The sequence below is a fragment of the Leptodactylus fuscus genome, chromosome 5 (assembly GCF_031893055.1).
Source record: "Leptodactylus fuscus isolate aLepFus1 chromosome 5, aLepFus1.hap2, whole genome shotgun sequence".
Classification (NCBI taxonomy): domain Eukaryota; kingdom Metazoa; phylum Chordata; class Amphibia; order Anura; family Leptodactylidae; genus Leptodactylus; species Leptodactylus fuscus.
The window spans coordinates 81,581,560-81,606,288 of record NC_134269.1 but is presented as its reverse complement, the minus strand read 5'-3'; the positions used below and the strand labels follow the sequence as shown (position 1 = coordinate 81,606,288).

Below are 24,729 nucleotides of genomic sequence, written 5' to 3'. Positions count from 1 at the left end.
TGAAATGTAGAACCAATATATACTGATGACACATGATCACAATATCCACAATAGATGACAGTCAAAGATCACCTCCTTCCACCTGCACAGGTTTAAGAGAATACCTATATAGTCCTCCTACAAAAGTCTGGATTATAGGATGATAGAGCTATATTTCTGTAACAGACTGGGCTGAAAAGCTACCCTTCCTAATCAGGTACAGCAAATGGAATGAAAAAATAGAAAATAAAAAAACATTTTAAAAAATGCCTTTGCCACAGCTCAGCTCACGGCCAGCTCTGCTGCATCTCAGGTGTAGCAGAGCTCAGCTCATGGCCAACTCTGCTGCATCTCAGGTGTAGCAGAGCTCAGCACATGGCCAGCTCTGCTGAATTTCAGGTGTAGCAGAGCTCAGCGCACGGCCAGCTCTGCTGCATCTCAGGTGTAGCAGAGCTCAGCGCACGGCCAGCTCTGCTGCATCTCAGGTGTAGCAGAGCTCAGCGCATGGCCAGCTCTGCTGCATCTCAGGTGTAGAAGAGCTCAGCACACGCCCAGTTCTGCTGCATCTCAGGTTAGCAGAGCTCAGTGCATGGCCAGCTCTGCTACATCTCAGGTGTAGCAGAGCTGTGTCAACTCTGCTATACCTGAGATCGGACCACAATGGAGACTGCTGTGGACCAATCTTAGACTCCGCCTCCTCACAGATGAGCCTCTGGCAGAACCAGCGTTGATTGGCCGAATGCTGTACTCTGTATGGCATTCAGCCAATCAATGCTGGTCAATGCATTCCTATGGGAAAAAGTCATCTCCCGCTCAACTCTTATTATCGCATTATTAGTGGCGTAATACAGTGACTTGGGCATGTTAGATGCCCCCAGGCATGCTTCCCCTGCTGTCCCAGTTGCATTCCAGAAGTGTTGTCCTCATTTCCTGGGGTGTCATAGTGGACTTGGAGACTCTCCTGAATCGAAGAGTGGTTTCCCCTGAAACGAAGCTTTTTCCCCATAGACTATAATGGGGTTCGATATTCGTTCGAATATTCGAATATTGAGGGGCTATTTGAAACGAATATCGAATATCGAATATTTCACTGTTCGCTCATCTCTAATTATTAGTCTATGACCTGCCACTGCAAAATGCATCTAAAAAACGCTACGTCAAAATATGCATCAAATGCAATGTTTTGCTGTGTTTTTTTTAAACTATAGAGAAAACGTTTTTCATAAACGCATGCATACTTTGCCATGACTATTTACACCACATGGGTTGCCAGTTTTTAAGTCGATTTTCTCAAAAGCAAGATTGTACTTTGACACACACACACACAAATCACGTTTACTATGTCACTAGAATAGATTTTGGTGGTGGCTGTCTTCCTTTAAAACTCTACTATTAAATAAGGCTGTAAATATGGATCAAAATACAGAAATCTACACACAAACACAAACAATTTATAAAGTCTGTGTTATTGGTCTGTATTTTGATTGTAGGTTTCTATATTCTTCTGTACAGATGGATTAACAACAGCATTTATCTGGTATAGAAATAATTAACGATATATAATTAATTAGCAATATAAAGTAATCCTAAACCTTTCAATACACATCAACCATGGCATAGTAATCTTACAACGCAACTGGAAATTCTGCCAAGACAACATTCCCAGCAAAACAAATGACATTTTTACAAGGCAGCTCATTAAATGAAATCTTTCCATATAACATGTTCTGAGCCGTGGTCCAAGGTCTATCAATTAATTATAAGTATGCCAGAAATGTTATCTCTTGCATAAACGGACTAACTCCTTTGCTCCACAAGGCTGAGCCTCAGTATGGAGATCATTGTGCATGTACCTGATGAAAAGAATATTCTTCATTTACTAATTCCACACTGTTATTTTTTCATAGCTCTTATCACTTTGTTACTTCTCCAACTGTAAATTGCATTTCAAGGCCAAAGAACGGATTAGCAAGACAACATGCTGTATTTCATCTCATCGTCTTGTGTTTTGGCCCTTCTGAATAATGCCATACTGTTCTCCATTCATTTTTGAAGAGCAATTACTTATATGTGAGGAACGTTATGATTTATGACCAGGGGACCACGTTCCAGGGACTCTAACTAATCCCATCTAGATCCAAAACCAATTTTTTGTTTGAAAAAATGTAATACATTGGTTAACTTGCCTCTTTCAGCGCTAAAGGGTCAAGAAAATACACTCAGACAATAAAGTAATGCACAGTGGGACCATCACAAATAACTATTACATTTTCTCAATATAGAGTACACTCAAGTGTAATTCTCTCCATTCCTCGAACAGACAGAATTTCATTCTACAATAGGTCTCTCAAGTATTTTTTTTAATGCACTAGAAAAATATAAAGGAAATTGAATGTAATTTGTATTGTCAGTGCCAAATCTTTGCAGACAAGAAGTCCAAAGAGAGATGGATGTCTCGGTAGAAGAAGGAGAAGCTAAGAGCTTGTGCCATTTAGCTAGCAGCTGTTCTTGCCCTAAGCTTTGCCTTCAAAGTATACCAAATCCAGATAAAAGGATCACACTTTTAATCACTTCCGCATTTTGCTGGTATGTGACAGACAGAGATGTGAAAAGTGGAAAGAATGTATTGTGTGTGACAACAGATGTAAGGTGGGGCTCTTGGGATTTAGGAAACTGGAATATGTTGAGTACATGCAAATGGGATCGCACACATTATATTAGATGGCAGATGGTGAAGACATAGTGGTAACTTATCAGTTTCAGAATAGAGATGACCAAAGAGCAGAAAACCAATGCAGAAGAGAGTACTACAAAGAAATAACTGTAAATGTGCCAAGATCATTTGTCAACGCGTTTCATAGCTTCCTAAAAGCAATGACAGAGGGCACTTTGTAGCGGTGGGATCAGACATGTTTATGAGTTTTACAGTGCTGGTTAAGGAACAGTAACTTCTGTATATAGAAGGATTTTATTCCTTTACAGGCTGGATTTTCTCTATAGAACAAAAAGCTATCAATAGATTCCATGGTTTTGTTAATAGCAATAAATTGCCCAATAATTTGTCATCATTTCTTCATAATCCAGTGTCCTGTAAGCAAAGCAAATTTAATGTTGCAATGCAAACAATTATGTAGTAAAATTCTACACTCGGTACGTTCTTTGTTGTATCAAAAATATTATTCATGACTCTAATAAGGTCGATGTCACTATTACAATCAGATTTCCAACAAAACTTTACAAATGTCTATTTATGCTACATTCGCAACGGAAATTGACACGAATGAACCCAAATGACTATAATGGGACCTGTAAAGAGTTCGTTTGGAGATTATTTTGTCTTACTGAAAATGGTGGACACAAATATCAGATTTGCAGGACTTTTTCGTCTGGCAATTTCTGATGGACTCTGTGACTCTGAGTGGAGATTTCACGCACATTTTTCTATACTCAGAGGGTGTTATTTTTCTATTCTTATATACTTCTCTGTTCTGCAGTCATTTTTACAGCAGTGATGGCTGAATCCTCTGTCACTTTTGCTGTGTGCACAGTCATCCAGCCAACCAAGGCCATACATTGTCTACTTAAAAGAGCTCCACACTGACCTCTGCTCCAGTTCTAGTTATTACTTGAACGTGACCTGTTGTGACCCATTTACCCGACTGTTATTTGGAATCTCCACAGTACTGCACTTTGATCCTAGCTGACTCTTACTGCACTCACATCTGTTACAGTTTCTTCATCGTGGTCCTGTTTGACCTATATTATCTGAATCCTGGTTTGTTTGACTATGCTTCTGTCTGCTCCTCAGTACTGAATACCTGATTCTGTTTGGACTCCCTTACCTAATCTATTTAACAATGCTTCTGTATTACTACTACTTTATGTTACTGCTTACTTTGTCCAAACCCTAAGGATAGACGTTATCCCCACAATCTGGTCTCTCAGCCTCTCACTTAAACCAAATCAATTCTCTCTAGGCTGCGCTGATGAAGTCCAAAGAGACAGAAACGGTGCCGTCCATAGCTGAGAAATTGATTTGGTTATAACCTCGCATCATGCAGCAAAGGCTTCTGGGAAGTCAGGCATGTTGTTCAGGGTGCTTGCTATAGAGGGCAGCATAACAGAGGCACTGTCACCCTGTTTACATCTTGGGAGACAGATTTGCATATTCTTCCCACAAACCCAACAGTAAGTTATATGTCCATAGCAAATGCATATCTATTTCCTGTAGGCTATTACACTATTTTGGGCACCACTGTCTGGACTATTGCTCTATTTTGGATGCCATTCTTGAATTGGTAATGCATGGATCATTGCAAGACTGACCTCTGGTAAATGGACTGTATGTTCTCAATCTTGAACCTGTGTGTTTATTACATGACCATAGGCATAGGGAGGTATTTGTAAACCTACACTCCAAAAGTCTGTCATCAGAAAGTCACTATGAACTTGCAACTTTTTGCTCCTTGCACAAAGAAATTGTGGCTTTTCATGTTTATGTCATTCATTCCAATTTTAAAAAGTGGATGGAGAAGTGAGTATGGTTATCCTGTGAAGCTGTTGTATATCAGATTTATAAAATGCAACTTTTTTTGTAAATTGTTGCAACCTCATGTCCAGTTGTTGGGTGGCATGTAGAGCCAACACTTTTCACAGAAAGTCCACAGAGTTTTTCTTTGTGGACTTTCTACTCCTATTATAGCTATACTTAAAACAACAGCGTTTACATAGGTATCATTGATTTGCTGCTATTTACTAAAAAACAACAGTTTTTGAAATCGCTGCAAGTCTGCTATGGATATTTTTCTGCAATGTGTGGCTGGGATTAGCCAGAATCCCATCCACTTGCAGGAACTGTAAAATACCGGGTTTTTTGCCACAGCATTTCTGCCACAACCAAATCGTGGTGTTTACACCACATGGGCCTTGGCCATAGGCTGAATGGCTACAAAAGAAATGGGAAATATGTAGGAAGCTCTTATACTTCTCTCTTCTGCTCAATCCACTCCTGGCTTTGACTCAAAAACTGCAGCTAAGTCTGCAAAAAAAAAAAACAACAACTGTGTTTCTGCAACACGGAGCTTCAGCCTTACAGCTGCACCAAATTTCTTTAACACTATGTGACAGTTAATAAATTATGCAAATGAAAGTGTACCTCTAGCCATAAATAACGTTTCATAAATTAATAGTGCATGCAATATCTCCTGATCCTTATTTTCAATCTGACTGCTTGTATGCATAGATTTGTCTCCCTATTCAGTCACACACAGATCTCTATGGAGAAGGAAGGGGTTCAGTAAGAGGTTGCTGCTAGCTAATTAATTGATTTATTGTCTCATTCTGTGCACTGGTAGCCTCTTATCTACAAACCTAAAAGTGTTAAAAAGAACACAGAATAGCAAAGTGTAGCGGCAGCAATTATTTGAGTGTGTTCTGTATAACCTTCTTCAATTCTCAATTCCCTTTTTATCAACTAATATGTAGAAAGTACTGACAAGTGGAGAAGAAAACATATTCCTTTAATAAGATATATTACAAACTTTCTTGTATTAAAACCTACTATTCATTTATATGAAGTTGTTTATAACTGGGGGTATACTTTAAAGCAATGCAGACTCCTCATGACAAAGCTCTCCCCTCTCATTGTATTCATCTCTTATGCTCCTGTGTAGCACTCCAATGAAGCTGGGAAAGTATAACTCATCTTTATTGTGCATGTCCTCAAGATTTGATGAATGTGTACTGAAGTCAAAATGTACTACTCCAGCTTCAGCAAAGAGCTAAGCAGGAGTCAAGTATGCTGAAATTGGGAACGTATAAAAGCATTATCATAGGCTATTTGGGACACTAAACCACAAGTCCATAAGTATCTGTGGCTGGCTTGGTGCCCTAAATTGCCCTGACAGATTCCATTTAAACCCATATAATATAGGTACAGAAAATATACTGTATAAGAAAATTGTATGACGTTTCATTATACAATGAATAATTTGTAATTGAGAAAACAAAATAGTTTTGCTATCTGGTTCAAAAATACCCAAACATAACCTTACACTTGTACTTATACATTACACATATGCATATACACATTGTGCATATACAGGTGCAATGAGGTTTCAACCCTGGACTCCAGTGAAGAAAAGTGATAGGCTTTTGTGGTGACAGCTATGTGCCATGAGCATGGTGGATATAATAGTTCAATCCTTATTAAATCCACTGTAGTTGTTAATATGGCGCTGAAGAATCACAAATATATTAAGTACAAATGTGACAGAATAGATTTTTTACTATATTATAGTCTCCCTAGAAACAGAGAGATGCAGATGCTTGGGGCATGAGGTGATACACAGTCATATTATTAAAGACATTAGTCATTACTGAGTCACGGTAAGCAAAATAAAGAAATGCAATGGTGAGTCTCGCTTTTTTACAGCTGAAACAAGCAGATTTTACCACACACAGACAATAAGTAAGCAGAGACAATGTGACATAGACTGATAGTCATAGATATGAATATTATGAGATTATTGCATAATTTTATTTTGAACTACATTTTGCCAAATTAAATATCTCTATTAGTAAAATTATTTCAAGGGGTATTGGATATCTATACACACCCCTATATATATATATATATATATATATATATATATATATATATATATATATATATATATATATATATACACTCACCGGCCACTTTATTAGGTACACCTGTCCAACTGCTCGTTAACACTTAATTTCTAATCAGCCAATCACATGGCGGCAACTCAGTGCATTTAGGTATGTAGACATGGTCAAGACAATCTCCTGCAGTTCAAACCGAGCATCAGTATGGGGAAGAAAGGTGATTTGAGTGCCTTTGAACGTGGCGTGGTTGTTGGTGCCAGAAGGGCTGGTCTGAGTATTTCAGAAACTGCTGATCTACTGGGATTTTCACGCACAACCATCTCTAGGGTTTACAGAGAATGGTCCGAAAAAGAAAAAACATCCAGTGAGCGGCAGTTCTGTGGGCGGAAATGCGTTGTTGATGCCAGAGGTCAGAGGAGAATGGCCAGACTGGTTCGAGCTGATAGAAAGGCAACAGTGACTCAAATAGCCACCCGTTACAACCAAGGTAGCCAGAAGAGCATCTCTGAACGCCCAGTACGTCGAACTTTGAGGCTACAGATGGGCTACAGCAGCAGAACACCACACCGGGTGCCACTCCTTTCAGCTAAGAACAGGAAACTGAGGCTACAATTTGCACAAGCTCATCGAAATTGGACAATTGAAGATTGGAAAAACGTTGCCTGGTCTGATGAGTCTCGATTTCTGCTGCGACATTCGGATGGTAGGGTCAGAATTTGGCGTCAACAACATGAAAGCATGGATCCATCCTGCCTTGTATCAACGGTTCAGGCTGCTGGTGGTGGTGTCATGGTGTAGGGAATATTTTCTTGGCACTCTTTGGGCCCCTTGGTACCAATTGAGCATCGTTGCAACGCCAAAGCCTACCTGAGTATTGTTGCTGACCATGTCCATCCCTTTATGACCACAATGTACCCAACATCTGATGGCTACTTTCAGCAGGATAATGCAATGCCATGTCATAAAGCTGGAATCATCTCAGACTGGTTTCTTGAACATGACAATGAGTTCACTGTACTCCAATGGCCTCCACAGTCACCAGATCTCAATCCAATAGAGCATCTTTGGGATGTGGTGGAACGGGAGATTCGCATCATGGATGTGCAGCCGACAAATCTGCGACTGCAACTGTGTGATGCCATCATGTCAATATGGACCAAAATCTCTGAGGAATGCTTCCAGCACCTTGTTGAATCTATGCCACGAAGAATTGAGGCAGTTCTGAAGGCAAAAGGGGGTCCAACCCGTTACTAGCATGGTGTACCTAATAAAGTGGCCGGTGAGTGTATATATATATATATGGTATATATTTCTATATTGGTATGTTTCGATTAATGTGCAGTTTTAATTATGTAAATATTAAAGCATAAACACCTGATGCCTACAAAGCATGCATTTGTGTCATGCAGGATTTTATGTGTACTTTAGTCTTTTTTTATTCCCGTTTCTTTTACATTTTACTTCATTTATTGTTTTCTCGCTAAGAAGGCAGAATAGAGCAAACTTTTAGTCTGAAAAATCCACCAATTTCACTGATGCTGGATGATAAATCCGTTATATTTTAAGAGGGTCTCATGTGATTTTCTAGCACCTGTTAGTTGGCTTAGTTTGAGTTCGAATTTTATCCCACAAATGTACCTCTAAATTCTGTTGCATCCTAAGCCACACCCCTTCCCCTGCGTCACATTTTGCAGCATTTTATGCCAGAGTCTTGTTAGAGCTACAGTAGTAAATCTGAGCCTATATATGTGTTCCGCAATTCCATATGCAGAATTCCTGTGAGATCATCACTTGTGTAAACTCATCCTGGCGTGCATTTTTTGTTTTGTTTCTTCAATGTCATTTCCTTCATTGGGGCACCTTGTACAGCGTATGATGTACAGCACATTTCAGGATGTATATGAACATGTTCCAGAAATGTTATAGTCCTGCTGTGTTTGGTATGTGGACCGTGCTTGCTGACAAAATATTGTTTGATGTTGCATGGAAATGTGCCAGTCTCTGATGGTGATGCAAAGGTAATGTAAAGCACCATGGAAATAATGGTGCTGTATAAATAAACAATAATAATAATAATAATAATAATAATAATAATAAAATACCACTAAGTATAAGATGCCAATCTCCTTTATCTGTTTTTATATAAGTCCCATCAGGGAGCAAACAGTCTGCCTTATCTATCCTGTAGCTGGGGAAGGCAGCTTAGCCTCAGAATACGTCTGGCACTTTCTCTTTCTATACTATAGCCAGATCGAAAGGAACTTCTTCACGTTTTCTTTTATCTTCCTGCACATATTCTCTATACCTAAGCTAAGAGAAGATTCCTTGTCTCCTCCCACATGCCATAACACTCTGCTAGGGACATACCAAAATACTCTGCCTCTTACTCACAGTGGTTCAGCCCATTTAAAGAAGAAAACATGTTATACACAAACTGTGTACAAGATGACATATACAGTACATACATCACAAACACAGTATATACAGTTTTGCAGTGTCCAGTAGGATGCTGCAGACTCGGCAGTCCCTGTTTAGGCCAGCGTAAGGTGACCTGTCTCAACCAACCATGGGCGCCTACAGGGGCACCATATAAGCTCTTAACCCCAACAATTGAAGGACCTAATTTTAATTTGCAATAAAATAAATCTTTGGAACATTTTGGTAGTATTTGGGCATTGTAAGTATATCAATGGGCAACTCATAGGATGCAATGTGAGGTACTGGTTAAATGCAGTTAATAGATTCCCTTTAAAAATGTAAATTTGTGTAATTTTCTAAAAAAATAAGAATGTTATACGTTGCCTTCAAATTATCATAAGTAATGTAAAAGAAACTGCAAACATGACTTGTTAGTGAAATGATGAGAATTTCAATGAAGATTTCAGAAAAATAAATTGGAAAAGAAAGGGCCAGTGGAGCAAGGAATACATTCTTTATAGAAACAAAATGAATATTTATTTTGTCATAAAACAAAAGCAATAATAATAGGCCAATCCTGGAAGTAAGTTTAGCATTTTAAGGTTGAGTTCACATAGAGAATTTTGAAGCCTCAAAATCTGCCTCAAAAAATGCCCCGCATTTATTTCAATGGGAGTCAGTAGCGGATTTTTTCCTCTAGCTGATCTTTATCAGTTAGGGTCCATTCACACGGAGGAAAAATGGCGCTTTATTTCACGCTGAATTTTCAGCGCTGAAAAAAAAGCCTTCCATTAACTTCAACGGGTTTCTTTTTCTGCTAGCAGAAAAAGGAACCTATTGAAGTCAATCGGAAGCTTTTTTTTTTCAGCGCTGAAATTCCACACCAAATCCCTCACCATTTTGGACCCTTAGAGGGAAAAAAAAGCAACATGACCTATCTTCAGGCGGATTGTGTAAAGATCACTTCAAAACCGCTAACATTTTTGAAGCCGATATTCTAGGTTAAACCCCATTGTGTAAAAACTGAGTCAAAAACCGTTTCCTAATTACAGAAGTAGATTTTGAAAAAACAACTAGTAATTCCTACATTTGTTTTTGCATTCTAAATTCATGCCTTTCATCATGTGACAGGTTAGCAAGATGTGGGACAAAATAAATAAGAAAATATCACATAATTTCTATCAATCATTTTTTTACTATTTGTTATTGGGGAAGGTCCCACGTAGTGGGTTGCAGCAGAAAAGCACTGTGGGAAAAACTGCAGCTGCAACGCAGTTTTTCCTGCAGCGTTTTTATAGAAACTCCACAGCATGTCCGCTGGGAGTATTTTTCTGCAACAATCCCATCCAACTTGCAGTGACTAAAACACTGTATGTTTTTTTTTTGTGCGTCTTCCACCGCTATCAAACCGCGTAGTTTACGCCACTTGGGGTACTGGCCTTATATGTGTCATTACCATTGTGTAAATACCATATATGTGTATCTAACCTTTCGGCACAATATATAAGTAAAGGAGATCCGAAAGGAATAATAAAAACTTGTTCAAGCTTTTCTGAACACTCATAAGAGACACCATATCCACAACTGCTAGATTCCAATGTAAACCACTCTCAATCATAACCAGAGAAGTTTTGGTTTGTCTCTTATGTATGTCCAATAAAGCTGGCTAAGTCTTTGTTGATCCCTGGGAGTAACGGAGTACTTGCCTTTACTTATAGATGTGAACAGTAAACTCAGACTGTATACCGTGCACCCAATGGGGAATTGTCATCTTATTCAGTGTATTAGTCAAGCTTGGTGTACTGATTACAACTGTTATTATAAGTTACTTTTACACAATAAAAAACTTTTCTATGGAAATTTTCTTTTTTTAATTAAAAAAACTAATTATTTTTTTAAAATCCCACTAGTGAACTTTACATTTCAATATGCTGATCACTTCTATAATACTTTGGAATATTCAGTTTACCAAAGGATTATTGCCTGTTAGTAACAAACTGACATTCTATTAAAGAGGACTTTTCATCACTTGGGGCACATGCGGTTTTATATACCGCTAGAAAGCCGACAGTTTGCTGGATTCAGTGCACTGTCGGCTTTCACGATCTGTGCCCCAGGGGAGGAGCTGTCGGTGCCGGTACCGTAGCTCTTCACTGTCAGAACAGTGTTCCTGACAGTCAGTCAGGAACACCCTACCTCCCAGCAGTGCCTATAGTGCTGTACTGTGAGCGCTGGGAGGAATGCCCCCTCCCCTCCTGATAGTACTCTTCCATAGACATGTACTGGGGGGGGCGTTTCTCACCACAGCAGGAAACCTCTGCAGACTTTCTTTGAAAAGCGCCGTGGGAAAAGCCACAATGCATTTCCACAGCGTTTTTTCCTGCAGCCTTTTTTGCTGTGGGCCGCTATGTGGGGCCTTAGCCTAAAACCCTCTTTACACTAGCACAATGCCTGCCACTATAGGCATATCCAATTTATAGAAGATCCAAACTTGTGTTTTACTTCCAACATTTTTGATGGCAAGAATATCACTGGAAACTGTGATATTCTTTATATCAAAAATAAATATTGGAAAGCTTGATAAAAAAGCAAGTTTGAATTTACACAATTTTTATTGCTTCTTTGCAAACATTGGCTTCCTTTTACAATATAATTGCTACACCTTAAGAGCACAGTACATAAGTGTCATAAAGTATATTCAATTTATCACACCTGGAACCATGCAGGGTCAACAGGGTGACGTCAGCTTTATACATTTATTGGACTCTAAAATAATGAATGAATGCATGAGAATCAGTTGAGAGACAACAACAGAAAAGAGAAAAGGTACTCAAGGGGAAAGTATCTTAGCAGCATTTCTGATATGTAATACAACATACATTACACATTCAATATCAATCATAAAAAATAAATTACATAAAAAGGGACCATTCTGGAAACAAAAGTGCGATATGGAAGAACTTAATATGATCCCATTTGCCAATAATAATGCATATGCTATAATACAAGGTTACCTGCAGAATATGGACTACTGCTCAGATGGTGTTGCAATGGATTTTTCTCTGCATTTCCATCAGAATTACCTAGAATTATAGATGAAAACCATTAAAAAGAAAACCAATTATTAAAAAAACACTAACAATTCCAAATTAACAAATGCAATATGGAAAAATATCGTAAAAACTTGTTTGCGGTTATTTTCAAAGTGTTCAAAAATAAGCCCTGCCACGGGTGGTTCAGATACCAAAACTATTTTTCCAGGTGATATAAAAACACCATTCTCCCTTTGGTAAATGCTTCAGCTCTACATACTGGCAGTGCAAATGTTCACAGACTTCCCTTAGTAACAACTCACTTAGAAGTTTACAAGGGAAATTGTTACAGCCTCGTTTAGGAAAGGAAATTAGGTTAGTTAAGTATACTACAAAAATGTTCACCCTCTGATGCAATTCCAAAAAACTAAAATAAAATGGGAGTCACACTTTAACTAAATATTCACATGCTCCATGTATTGCAAGTTTAACCCTTTCACAACATCAGACATACTATTGCCGTGGATGTTGGGTGTTTGAGGTTTTGTGCAGCCACAAACGAGCCTCCGGCAGAACCAGCATTGATTGGCCGAATGCTGTACACTGGCCAATCAACGCTGGTCTATTCATTCCTATGAGAAAAAGTCAGCTCCCTCGTAACAGCAAGCTGCCAGCTCTCCCGATTAGCAAGGACGAGCCTGCTGCAAAACCAGCATTGATTTGCCAAATGCTATACACTGTATAGCATTCGGCCAATCAACGCTGGTTCTGAATCGAATCTTTACTGTGAATAGCTAGTATTCGGTCGAGTACGAATATTTTGAATACCGTAATATTCGATTGAAAACCTACTCGATCAAATACTACTCGCTCATCTCTATTAGGGAATAACATATTCTATTATCCTACACTGAAGGTTGTATATATGTATATGTTCATATTATAGGAAGTAATAGAAATAAGTGTCAATAGAAGGGAAAAGGAGATATAAATAAATCAATTAATATGAGTTATTAATATAGTGAATAGATATTAATAACCTATATTTGGTACTGCGGTAATCATAGCGTCTGGGGTTGTGCCGATCTTGAGATTTCAGGATCGTTTTTAAAATCTGAAATTGATCTGATTTTTGATCATTTTCTAGCCGATCGCCGATTGGGATCTGATCTTTCCTGGTTCGAATCGCTCAACCCTAGTAGCAACCCACATAGGTAACATCTCATTTTGGCTGCAAATAAGAAAGTGGGTGAACATTTTTTTTTTCTAATTCCACCCCATTCTGATTATGTTATTACTTCCCAGTACATTGGATGGAATATTAAGTGGTACCATTACAAAATACAATTTGTCCTGCAAAAATAAGCCCTCATATGACTCTGTGAATAGAAAAATATAAAAGTGATTGTCTATGGAAGGCAGGGAATAAAAAATGAAAATCGAAAAAATGAAAAATGGCTGTTCTTGGAAGGGGTTAAACCTCACAGCATGATGGTTATTGCTGTGGGTTTTACCAGTAGCTTTAAACCTTTGCATTACATTTTGCAGTTGTGTTTCCTTAAAAAAAATATTGGATTTTGGGTGAGTTTTTTTTGTAGTGACGGCTTTCAGGAAAAAAACACCGTTGAATTACCCCGACAGAAATTCAGCGGGGGTTCACCCAGTGTGTCTCCAGTCTAAATGAGCTGCAAGCATTTCTGAAAGGCCTGGCACTTCCATCTAATTTCTACACATCCTCTGACTGCACCAAGGTTGAGATTCTTGGCCTTAATTCAAATTGACGGAGTGATGGGATAACATAGAAGCATCTTGTCATTTTGAGCATTTTTAGAATTAGATATATAGTATTCTACAAGTAAGGCTTTGGCAATACATTGATGATTTCTTTGAAAAATGAAATTCATGTGCTTGAGTGGGGCTATTTCTGCGGTATATACATATATTTCTGCAATCCCCATTCACATAATTGGGATAGTCAAAGAAATTTTAGCAATGAATCTTTCGTATGTGAATATATATTCTTAGTTATATATATATTCTGTAGGAATATTATTAGATCTAGTTGTTTACACCGACATGATCATCAGTGTCTCTTGGCTAGCTGAATATGTCAAAAACTGTGTATACAGCTTCACTTTATGGACATGGTTTAAGAAACACAAACAGTCTATGCCAAAACTTGTCGCTAAGAACATTGCTTGGGGTAATGTGTTGATAGAGACATTACATGTGGACAAATTATTGTAGACTTTGGGAAGTTATGCCAGTCTATAAGTCAGTTTGCTTTGTACTACCAGACTATAAGAATTTCCACAGTTATTAATAGAATACTGGATGCCAGTAGCAGATTTTGCAACATGTTGGCTACCAGGCTCCAGAGATTTGTCTGACCCTGTGTGTTAAAATCTTCTAGCAATATGGCATTTTACTGAGTTATACTTAATAAATTGCTCTTTTTTCACACATGTTAAAAAAAGATCATCCACAGACAGTATACAAACAAATATTGTGTGATGGGAAGAAGTCCTATGCAATGCTGAAATTAATCTGGTACATCTTAAAACTCTCTAGTCTAACTTTATACCATAGATTTGTTGGTTTGCCGTGAGATAGATATTTGTTTCATGGTTTTTGGCATAAATTGTTACATCTTAACCTCAAAGTCGATTTGTTTTTCACCAAGACTGGATTAACACTAGCAATGGAGTCTCTGCAGGAGACTCCGCTTCTGTATCTGCCAAAAATTGGCAGAGAGAAAAATCCTAAAAGGCAGTGATAAAAGTCCTTCAATATAAAATTGCCAGAAACCTGGTGGACTCCATTATAACACAAAAAGCATAGCACTGAGAAACGGGAACAAAACAATACATTACCAAGTGTAATCCCAATGAATAGGTCCTATAATAAAACATATCTATACCAAAGACAAGAGCTACAGGAAAGGGGGGTTGGTATACCGATACTCAAAGTTGAAATCATGAAATACCATGATACATGATTTGTAGCAAAATCTTGCAATGTATTAATTCAATAAAAACACATGTAAGACAAACAATCGCAAAAGGATGCAGATGATACAGTAAATGTACAATTGGAGGACGGGGGAACAACACTTATGCGACCCCAAAAGTCAAATCCTCCATAAATATAAGTATGGTATCAATGTTGAAAAGTCAACAGTAGTCACACTATAATAGTAATTGTTCACTAAGGTAACCTTAAATCGTTGAGGAAATAATAACCCCATGCATTGCACCGGTAAGTAAAATGATGCAGCATATATTACACAAGTATCTAACGCTTACCCATAGTGAAATAGTGTGAATGCAGGATGGAGGGAAGCACGGATGGCCGCCGGTTCTCACCCGACGCGCATTTCGGCGTCTGCCCTCGTCTGGGTGAAAGTCTGCCTTCGTCACTCGAAACGCGCGTCGGGTGAGAGCCGGCGGCCATCCGTGCTTCCCCCCATCCTCCATTCACATTACTTCACTATGGGTAAGCGTTAGATACTTGTGTAATATATGCTGCATCATTTTACTTAGCGGTGCAATGCATGGGGTTATTATTTCCTCAACGATTTAAGGTTACCATAGTGAACAATTACTATTATAGTGTGACTACTATTGACTTTTCAACATTGATACCATACTTATATTTATGGAGGATTTGACTTTTGGGGTCGCATAAGTGTTGTTCCCCCGTCCTCCAATTGTACATTTACTGTATCATCTGCATCCTTTTGCGATTGTCTTGCATGTGTTTTTATTGGATTAATAAATTTCAAGATTTTGCTACAAATCATGTATCATGGTATTTCATGATTTTAACTTTGAGTATCGGTATACCAACCCCCCTTTCCTGGACTCCATTATAGTCTATGGGATCTGTGGGTTTCCACATTTAACTGCTTTTTAGGATTTCCACGTTTCTGGGCCCCATGTGGACCTGCAGGATGGAAATTCTAGCATATTTAACTTAGTAAATCTACCCATTGTGTTCCACAGGAATTACTTTCACTGACATCTATATATAGTTAGGTGGAACAATTTAAAGGAAGACATTGTGATATATATATATTTACACACACACACACACACACACACACACACACATACATACATATACTCTGGAGGCTAAAGCAGTTTTGAACAAACTAAATTGCTGAGCAAACCCCACGAGACGAATCTTGCGAGGATCACAAAACACACACATAATGTAAAAGGAATATGGTTTAAAAGGTGCGCAGTCTAAGTAATCGCCATTAATCGTAATTGAAGATAAATGGGCGATTTTGATTTAGATCATAATTGCCAAGCTCTACTTATACTTTCAATGTCTTTTCAATAACTAGGACTTGTTAAGATATTTTAAATTCCTTGGGATAAATGTTGTGACCTGTGCTGTGTAAATGAAGCAATGTATCAGCAACATTTATATCATTTAATGCAGGTAGAAAGTATAGAGATGCCCACAGCAGTCTACCTGTCTACATGGTTTTATAGATAAGACTGTTCTAGCTTTTGCGTAATAAGATTCCCTATGTCGATAGAGGCCTCTTGTACTATAAATGCACAATGTTTTGTTTTTTAGATGAGTAATCTGAAAATGCTTGAGGTAATATGCAGAACTCATTCTGCTCCAGGCATTTTACCTTAGGGTAAATTATTCCCTAAACATAGTGATGTTTCCATTTATTGCTGCATCTAAAATATGCACCAAGAACTTCCAGAATATGCATTCATCCAGTTATAACACTTAAGGTTACTGTATATTTAGACATTCAACTGCAAGAATCAGAACAGCAGGCACATTTTGCTGTCACTGGTCGAAGGTAGAACCATGAATAATTTGGAAATTGTGCCAGCAAACCCCAAAGGCAAACAGTTTGCAATCTTAGAAGAACATCAGTGCATATTATGCCTGACATTTAGAAAGGTGAATATTTGTGGTCGTAGAAGCTTTCTAAATTAACTATTTCCTATCTAGCTAAACAATAAAATAAAAATATACAGCAAAAAGACTAGTTGTCTTAAAAGGAGCCATCTCCTTAAAGTGCTAATATCCCTATGATATTTGGAAAGTAATAATCCATCACAATTCTGGTCTAAGTTGTATGTAGCCTTCGTAAAGTGGCGGTCTTTTGGAGAAACTTTACTGTATTAGTATATTGGCCACTTTATGCCACTTTTCGGGCTTGTTTTTTACTACTGTTTTTTGGTGACAAATGTATGAAAATGTCTCAAACAAAGAAAAAATAAGAAATATTCTCACCACTTCACCAAATAATCAACAAGGTATAAACAGAATTTAGTATGATCCAGAGAAAAAAATTCCCTGGACTCACAGGATTGGATAAGATGCGTAGAAAAATTCTAAATAAAATTCCAGCTTCCAAAAAATAAAATGTAACTTATAGTCCATATTCTAAAAAGAAGAGCATAAAACATCCAAGGTATCACGGATCCATAAAAAAGAACAAAGGTAAGTAGCTTATGCGTTTCAGGGCTATGAGTAAGGGGCTTTTGTTATTACCCTGAAACACGTAAGACCTTACCTCTGTTCTTTTTCATGGATCTGTGATACCTTGGATGTTTTATGCTCTTCTTTTTATAATATGGATTAAAGTTTACATTTTATCTTTTGGGTGCTGGAATTTTATTTAGCATGTATCTGCACATGAAAATGTCACACCCTGATTCACAAATTTGATGCAATTCTGTGGATGGAAGGCACCAAGTTCATTGACGTTTTTTTGGATACATCTTCTGAAGAAAGTTGTGCCTGTGCAAAAATGTAGCTACTTTTTAAAAAGTTTCAAGTAATAAACTGTGCTCACATTTTTGCACAATATAAACCATGCTTAACAGTCCTAATATGGTAAATGTGTTAAGAGCCTATTACATATCCCATAGAATGGTCCTTGTTAATGACCTTCTGACTGACAATTGAGCCAAGAATCAAATAAATTGTATGAGAGAGGAACAAGCCTGAGTAGAAGACCAGTGCAAATAAGAGTCAATTGATGCATTGTATTGTAGATTGGCACTCATCAGCCACAACCAACTAATACTCAGTATTATCTCTGTACATAACCTAATCCACTCTTACAATTGTCAACCTTAGTAAACAAGAGAACATTTTTATCATTGACTCAGTCAAATCATATCTTCTAGACATTCTGGAAACAAAGTGATATAATTTGATGTTTGAGTTTTGATCCGAAGAAAGGAGTGATTTTTAGAGATGAGCGAACACTGTTCGGATCAGCCGATCCGAACAGCACGCTCCCATAGAAATGAATGGAAGCACCTGTGACGCTGGCCGGCTGCCGGCAAAGTCAGCGTCACAGGGGCTTCCATTCATTTCTATCAGCGCCGCACCTACCATGAGGCGGCCTGAAGCGAGCGCTTCAGGCGGCGCTATGGCAGGGCCCCAGGGAGGGCGGGATTTTTTCTTACCTAAGCCAGTCCAGGACAAGCTGTCCTGGACTGGCTTAGCATGGAGCGGTGGATTGGGAAGGCCGCTGAAGCAGCGCTGCTCCGGCAGCCTCCCCTCATGCTCAGGCAGAGAGCAGGTCCTCTCCGTGCCTGCTCTCTGCCTGCGAACGGCGCTAAGCCCCGCCCCCTTTGCTAAGCCCCGTCCCTCCACTCTGCCACGCCCCCTCCTCCCGGGGAGGGGGGGTGGCTTTCTGTCGTTCGCTTCGGGCGGCGAGAGGGGCAGGTTCACCCCTGATTTCTATGGGAGTGTGCTGTTCGGATCGGCTGATCCGAACAGTGTTCGCTCATCTCTAGTGATTTTTCAAGGTTTTTTCCTTCACCATATTTGTGGATGTATTTTTCAGTTTTAGGTACTTCAGTCAAATTTAATGATTATATTCAATAATAATAATTCAATCCTTTCTTTTACCTTTGTAAGATAGTTAGCAATTTACATATTCCTTCTTTTGGACCATGAAACTAGTGGGACATTAGAGAGGAAGAGTTAAAAAAAAAATATGGGAACTATTTGTCATTTATAATAATGAGGACATTTGGTTGAAGGATTCTTGAATTAAATAGCTAGACTTAAAGTTGAATGTGGTGGACAAGTGTCTTTCATTTTTTATTAGTATGTCTGTGAATAAACTAACTAAAAAGACAAAATTTAACAGGAATACATATTTCATGCCTTCTTGGCAGGCTCTTTAGTTTTTTTGGCCCAGGTCTAGGGCTTTCTAGCTACTGCCTGAAAACCACAAGAGGAGCAACGTCTGCCACTATGTACATAGCCCTCAATTTGAGTTTAGTGTTCATGGTTTTTGCTCAAATGCTACATATCTCCTTGCACCAAATAGATAATGTAAAAAAAGCAAATTGTTAGGGAGCGTTCACTCAATCGCTGCTGTCCGGTATTGTCACAGGGATGCTGTCATTTGTCCATTGGATGAGTAAGGAGGGGTTAATACTAAGGGGGCATTCACACTCCTGCCGCTGTCCGCCCCAGGGTTTCTGTCCTAAACCCCATGGAAACTGGACAGGGGACAGCTTGCAGTGGTCTGCTTTAAAACCCGTTCATTTGGGTTGTTAAAGCTAACCACCGGTGTCCATATGCAGCCTATCCACCTGGAAACTGTTTTTTTTTTTTTTTTTTTGAATGGACACAAAGTTGTACTTGCAGGACTTTGTGTACATGCAAAAAACTGTTTCCAGTCGGAGAGGCCGCATTTGGACACTGGCGGTTACCTTTAAAAACCCATTCAAATGAATGGGTTTAAAAGCTGACCACTAGCAAGCCGTCCCCTGTCCAGTTTCCATGGGGTTTAGGACAGAAACCCTGGGGCGGACAGCGGCGGGAGTGTGAATGCCTTAGTATTAACCCCTCCTTACTCATCCAATGGACAAATGACAGCATCCCTGTGACAATACCAGATTTCTTTATGTCCCTTCTTTGATGAAAGTCTCATTATTTCGGTTCAATGTAAAAGTCATGGGTTGTGGTGTCAGTCTCTCATCAAGGAAGGAACATAAATAAATTGGGTAACGCCATAGGGATGGTGTCATTTGTCCATTGGGTGAATGAGACGTGGTTAATTGTAACAATTTGCTTTTTTTTTTTTTTTACATAATTTAGTTTGGTCATTTGCTCAGTTATCTAGCCATGACTCTCCTCCCTACTACATTTTATACTTCAAAAATGTCATCCTTGAAATAGTGCTTGAATATTTCATTGCACCGACTAGGCTGTCATAGGTTGAATTATATGAATGGAAACATCAAAGGCAAACCTGCAATAAATCATCAAGGCTGTTTCCTCACAAACATTTTGCCTTGAAAATTATCTTGGTTTGCTGAAAAATATCTTCAATTGCTATGGACACCTGCTAAATACATTGCCTCATTCACTTTCTTCTGTAAAAGTAAACCTTAAAGGAAAGGAATGAAATCACTCAGCCAAGCAAATACCTAAGAAAAATGTACACACATTGGCATTTTATCAGAGGAGAAAACTTTATCATCCAAGCTTTATGTTTGCAGATGGATAGTTACTCGGATCCCACATGCCAAGTATCCTTTACTTTGCCAGGAAATGTTAAATAAGTTTTCTTGGAAGTGGCGGCTCTAACATCACCTCCTGCCAACACTTTTACACAGGCCAAAAGAGGTTTATAACACATTGGTAAAACTGTGGAAGCTTCGTATCTATTGGCTGCTAGGTTTTCTACAATATCCTCAATACCTGATGGGAATCCACTTTAACTTCTCAACTTTAGAAGTAATGCAATTTTTAATAGAGTCTCTCACTTAATATATGGAGATATTGTTCTTCTAAACTATACCATTGTTGCGTGTCTTGAAGGAAAGGGCATACTTAATGTGCATTTATAATATCCAATTAAATGCTCCAGTACCTTTATATATAATTCTCAACAAACAACGCATGCCACAGGCTTTCCTTCAGCTTTATAATCATCTAAGAGGCAAGAGCAGGCAGTAGGAACAACATCACATAAAATCCTTGCTGTACCAGCACACTCGAAAACTAGGTATTTTTCCCATGCATCCAACCTAAATCTCGTTTTACTTGGCAGGATTAGCGGAGGAAATGATTTGTTTTGTATCGTGGAATGTTCTCCAGGTGCAAATGTGTTGTTGTGATATGGATGACTAACTCCATAGACACATGGTCATTTTTAATTGAAGACTTGCACAGAATAATACTAAAATATAATACACATAAAATGAACATATATCCATTACTAGAATATTATGAACTTTATCTCAGCATGTTTGAAAGGCAGAGCTTTGCTAAGCATTTAAGCTTTTACTAACTATACTTCTGAAATATTGCTTTTCATTTTGTCCCTCAATATCACATCCCATGAGAGAGATTTAGCTCATTTGGACTGATGGGACAATAAAAAAAATACATAACACAAATAATTCCTGCATACTACATTGCAATAATGTTATTGTACTGATACCAAATAAATTTGAAATACCCAAATAATTCTGACACCATAGTCACATAATACTGACATAGAAATCGCCCTTTTCTCACTGTGGAGACATCAAAAACCCTCATTGTCGCTCTGATTCTGTCTCATCTTCACTATTGCAATTCTCTTCTAATTGGGCTTCCTCTTAATAAACAATCCCCTCTAAGATCTGTCCTGAATGCAGCCGCCAGACTCATCTAACTGTCAAACCGGTACACAAATGCATCCACCTTATGTCAGTGGCTGCACTGTTTGCCTATCCATCACAGAATACCATATAAAATTATCACACTAACCCATAAATCTATCCATAGCACTGTTACATCTCCTCCCTAGTCACTGTCTACCACTCTAACCATCCTCTTCGTTCTGTCAATGACCTTAGACTTGTATCCTCTGTTATCCGAACAACTCTCCACCATCTCCAAGACTTTTGTTAGGTTGCACCAGTGCTCTGGAATGCTTTACCCCGGACAATAAGATTAATACTCAACTACATCAGCTTCAAAACCACCCTAGAATGACATCTGTTTAGGCAGGCTTATCACATGACCTGATCACATTGTTCTACACCTCTGCACACTCGCTATCATTTCTTTTATCCTAAACTATCCTTCCTGCTCTATTCCTCAAAACCTAACCCCTCCATCTAGAAGTTACTCTGCACTCCATGCACTTAGTATCTGTATATTTACATAAACCACCTGATGATGGCACATACAGCTTCAGGTATAGGACCTTATTTATATACTGAGTCCGACTGGACGTTTTAACCCTTTCGATCGCGCCGTGAAACATCACGGCGCGATCGAAAGGCATCCGCCGACAATTGAAGTTGATCGGCACCCCCCGCGGCGAGATCGGGGGGTGCCGATAGCAGTAAAAGGTAGTCTGGGGTCTGGCCAGTGACCCCAGACTGCCCGGAGCCCCCACATACCTGGTGATCCTGCCAGGACCTTCTGATGTCAGGCTGTGCGTCTACACAGCCTGACATCCAGCTACGGAATGCCATGTGGGACACCTGCATGCTGTGTCTAACATGGCATTCTATATCAGCAAAGTATTGCTGATTGAAGTGTCCTAAATGGACACATGAAAAAGTAAAAAAAAATGAAAAAAAAATAAAATGAAGTGTATGAAAAAAATTAATAAAGTTATAAAGCCCAAAAATCCCTTTTTCTCAATAGAAAATGAATTATATAAAAAAAGAACTAAAAAGTAATAAAAACAATGCATATTTGGTATTGTCGCGTCCGTAACAATCTGTACAATAAAAATGAAATAATATTTAATGTACACGGCGAACGCCGGGAAAAAAAACGGAAAAAACTCGCCGGAAGTAATGATTTTTCGCCATCTCACCATACAAAATATGCTATAAAAAGTGATCAAAAAGTCATATGCATCCGACAACAGTACCAATAAAAAGCGCAGGTTGTCCCGCAAAAAATAAGCCCTCAACCAACTCTGTCAACCGAAAAATAAAAATGTTACGCCTCTTAGAAGATGTGATGCAAAAAACATTGATTTATGTCCCCAAATGTGTTTTTCCTCTGCAGAACTAGTAACACATAAAAAAATAATATAAATGAGGTATCGCCGTAACCGTACCGACCCGCAGAATAAAGGGAACATGTTACCTATACTGTACGCTGCATGGTGTAAAATTAAAAAAGTAAAACTCAATGCCAGGATTGATTTTTTTTTTTAAATCCAGCAAAAAAGGGTTAATAAAATGTATTCAATAAGATGTAGACACCCAAAAATGGTGTCATTACGAAATGCATCTCATCCCGCAAAGAATAAGCCCTTATATGGCCGCGTCACCAGAAAAATAAAGAAAATATAGCATCTCACAATGTGAAGACAAAAACCCTCAAAAATCGCCAAATTATTAGAACACAACTGGCTGCGTCAGAAGGGAATATATAAGCTGTGTGAGCGGATATCAGGGGACACCCAAGATTTACAGCTTATGAGGGAACAGACACCAGAAGTGACCCCTAAAGTGACCCCCCAGAGTGACTCCCCCAATCATAGGAGCTACGGGGACATAGTAGGGAATTTGGGGTTCGCAATGTTCTCCGCACAGCTTACATATTCCCTCTTCGCCATCCGCTGTGCAGTCATGTCTGGGATACTAATACTCACTACACCCCCTGATAAATTCAAAATGGGGTCACTCCTGGTACCCCATGGAATCCACTTTTCTGGTACCTTACAGGCTCTACAAACATGACATGGCATCCAGATACCAAACATCTGAATCTGTACTCCAAAAGCCGCATAGCGCTCCTTCCCTTCTGCGCCCTGCTGTACGTCCAAACTGCAGTTTATGACACATATATGACACATGTATGACACTGGTGTACCCCGGATAACGGACATAATGTCATATGTGGGTATAAACTGATATTAGGGCACAGCCGGACACAGAAGGGAAGAAGGGTCATTTGGTTTTTGGAGCACAGACGGTTTGGTTTTTGGATGCCATGACACTTTTGCAGAGCTGAAACGCTAGTAAAGTGGAATCCCCTGATATGAGACCTTATTTTGGAAACTACACCCCTGAAGGATTTATCCAGGGGTACAGAGAGCATTTTTAACCCCCAAGTGTTGCTATAACTTATTATCCATAAATGAATACGAAGCGGATTGTGAGAGGTGAAAATGACCATTTTTCCAGGAATACGTCCTTTCAGTGCCTAATATATTGTGCCCGCCTTGTATCAGAGATGAACGCTCTTAAAAGCCGTTGTGCCTGGGATACCCGTTTAACAGTTTTTGGAGTGTCTCTGCTGACATAAGTCGGGCACAACATGTTGCACACTGAAATGGCAAATCTGTAAAATTTTCATTTTTAACTTCTCTATCAGTTGCGATTTCATTTCTGGAAACTAAATAAATGCAACACTCAAGGGTTAAAAATTCTCGCTACACCACTTGATAAATCCCATCAGTGGGGTAGTGTCCAAAATAGGGTGACATGTCTGCGGATTCCACTTTATTGGCAATTCAGGGTCTTTGCAAAAGTGGCATGACGTCCAAAAACCAAACTGTGCTCCAAAAACCAAAATAGCGCTCCTTCCCTTCTGTCCCCGGCTGTGCCCAAACAGCCATTTCTACCCACATATGGTATTAAGTCCGTTATCCGGGGTACACCAGTGTCATACATGTGGGCATACACTGCTATTT

At 38.9% G+C, this 24,729-nt stretch overlaps 1 protein-coding gene across 1 annotated transcript in view; it reads right to left on the bottom strand.

Annotated features, from left to right (window-relative positions):
* The window catches only part of LIPC (lipase C, hepatic type), a 124,272-nt gene that overhangs the window by 64,914 nt on the left and 34,629 nt on the right, over window positions 1–24,729 (bottom strand). The window contains exon 2 of the mRNA XM_075273532.1: window positions 12,042–12,110. Within this exon, the coding sequence (XP_075129633.1) occupies window positions 12,042–12,110 (69 nt within the window). The remainder of the gene's footprint in view (window positions 1–12,041; window positions 12,111–24,729) is intronic.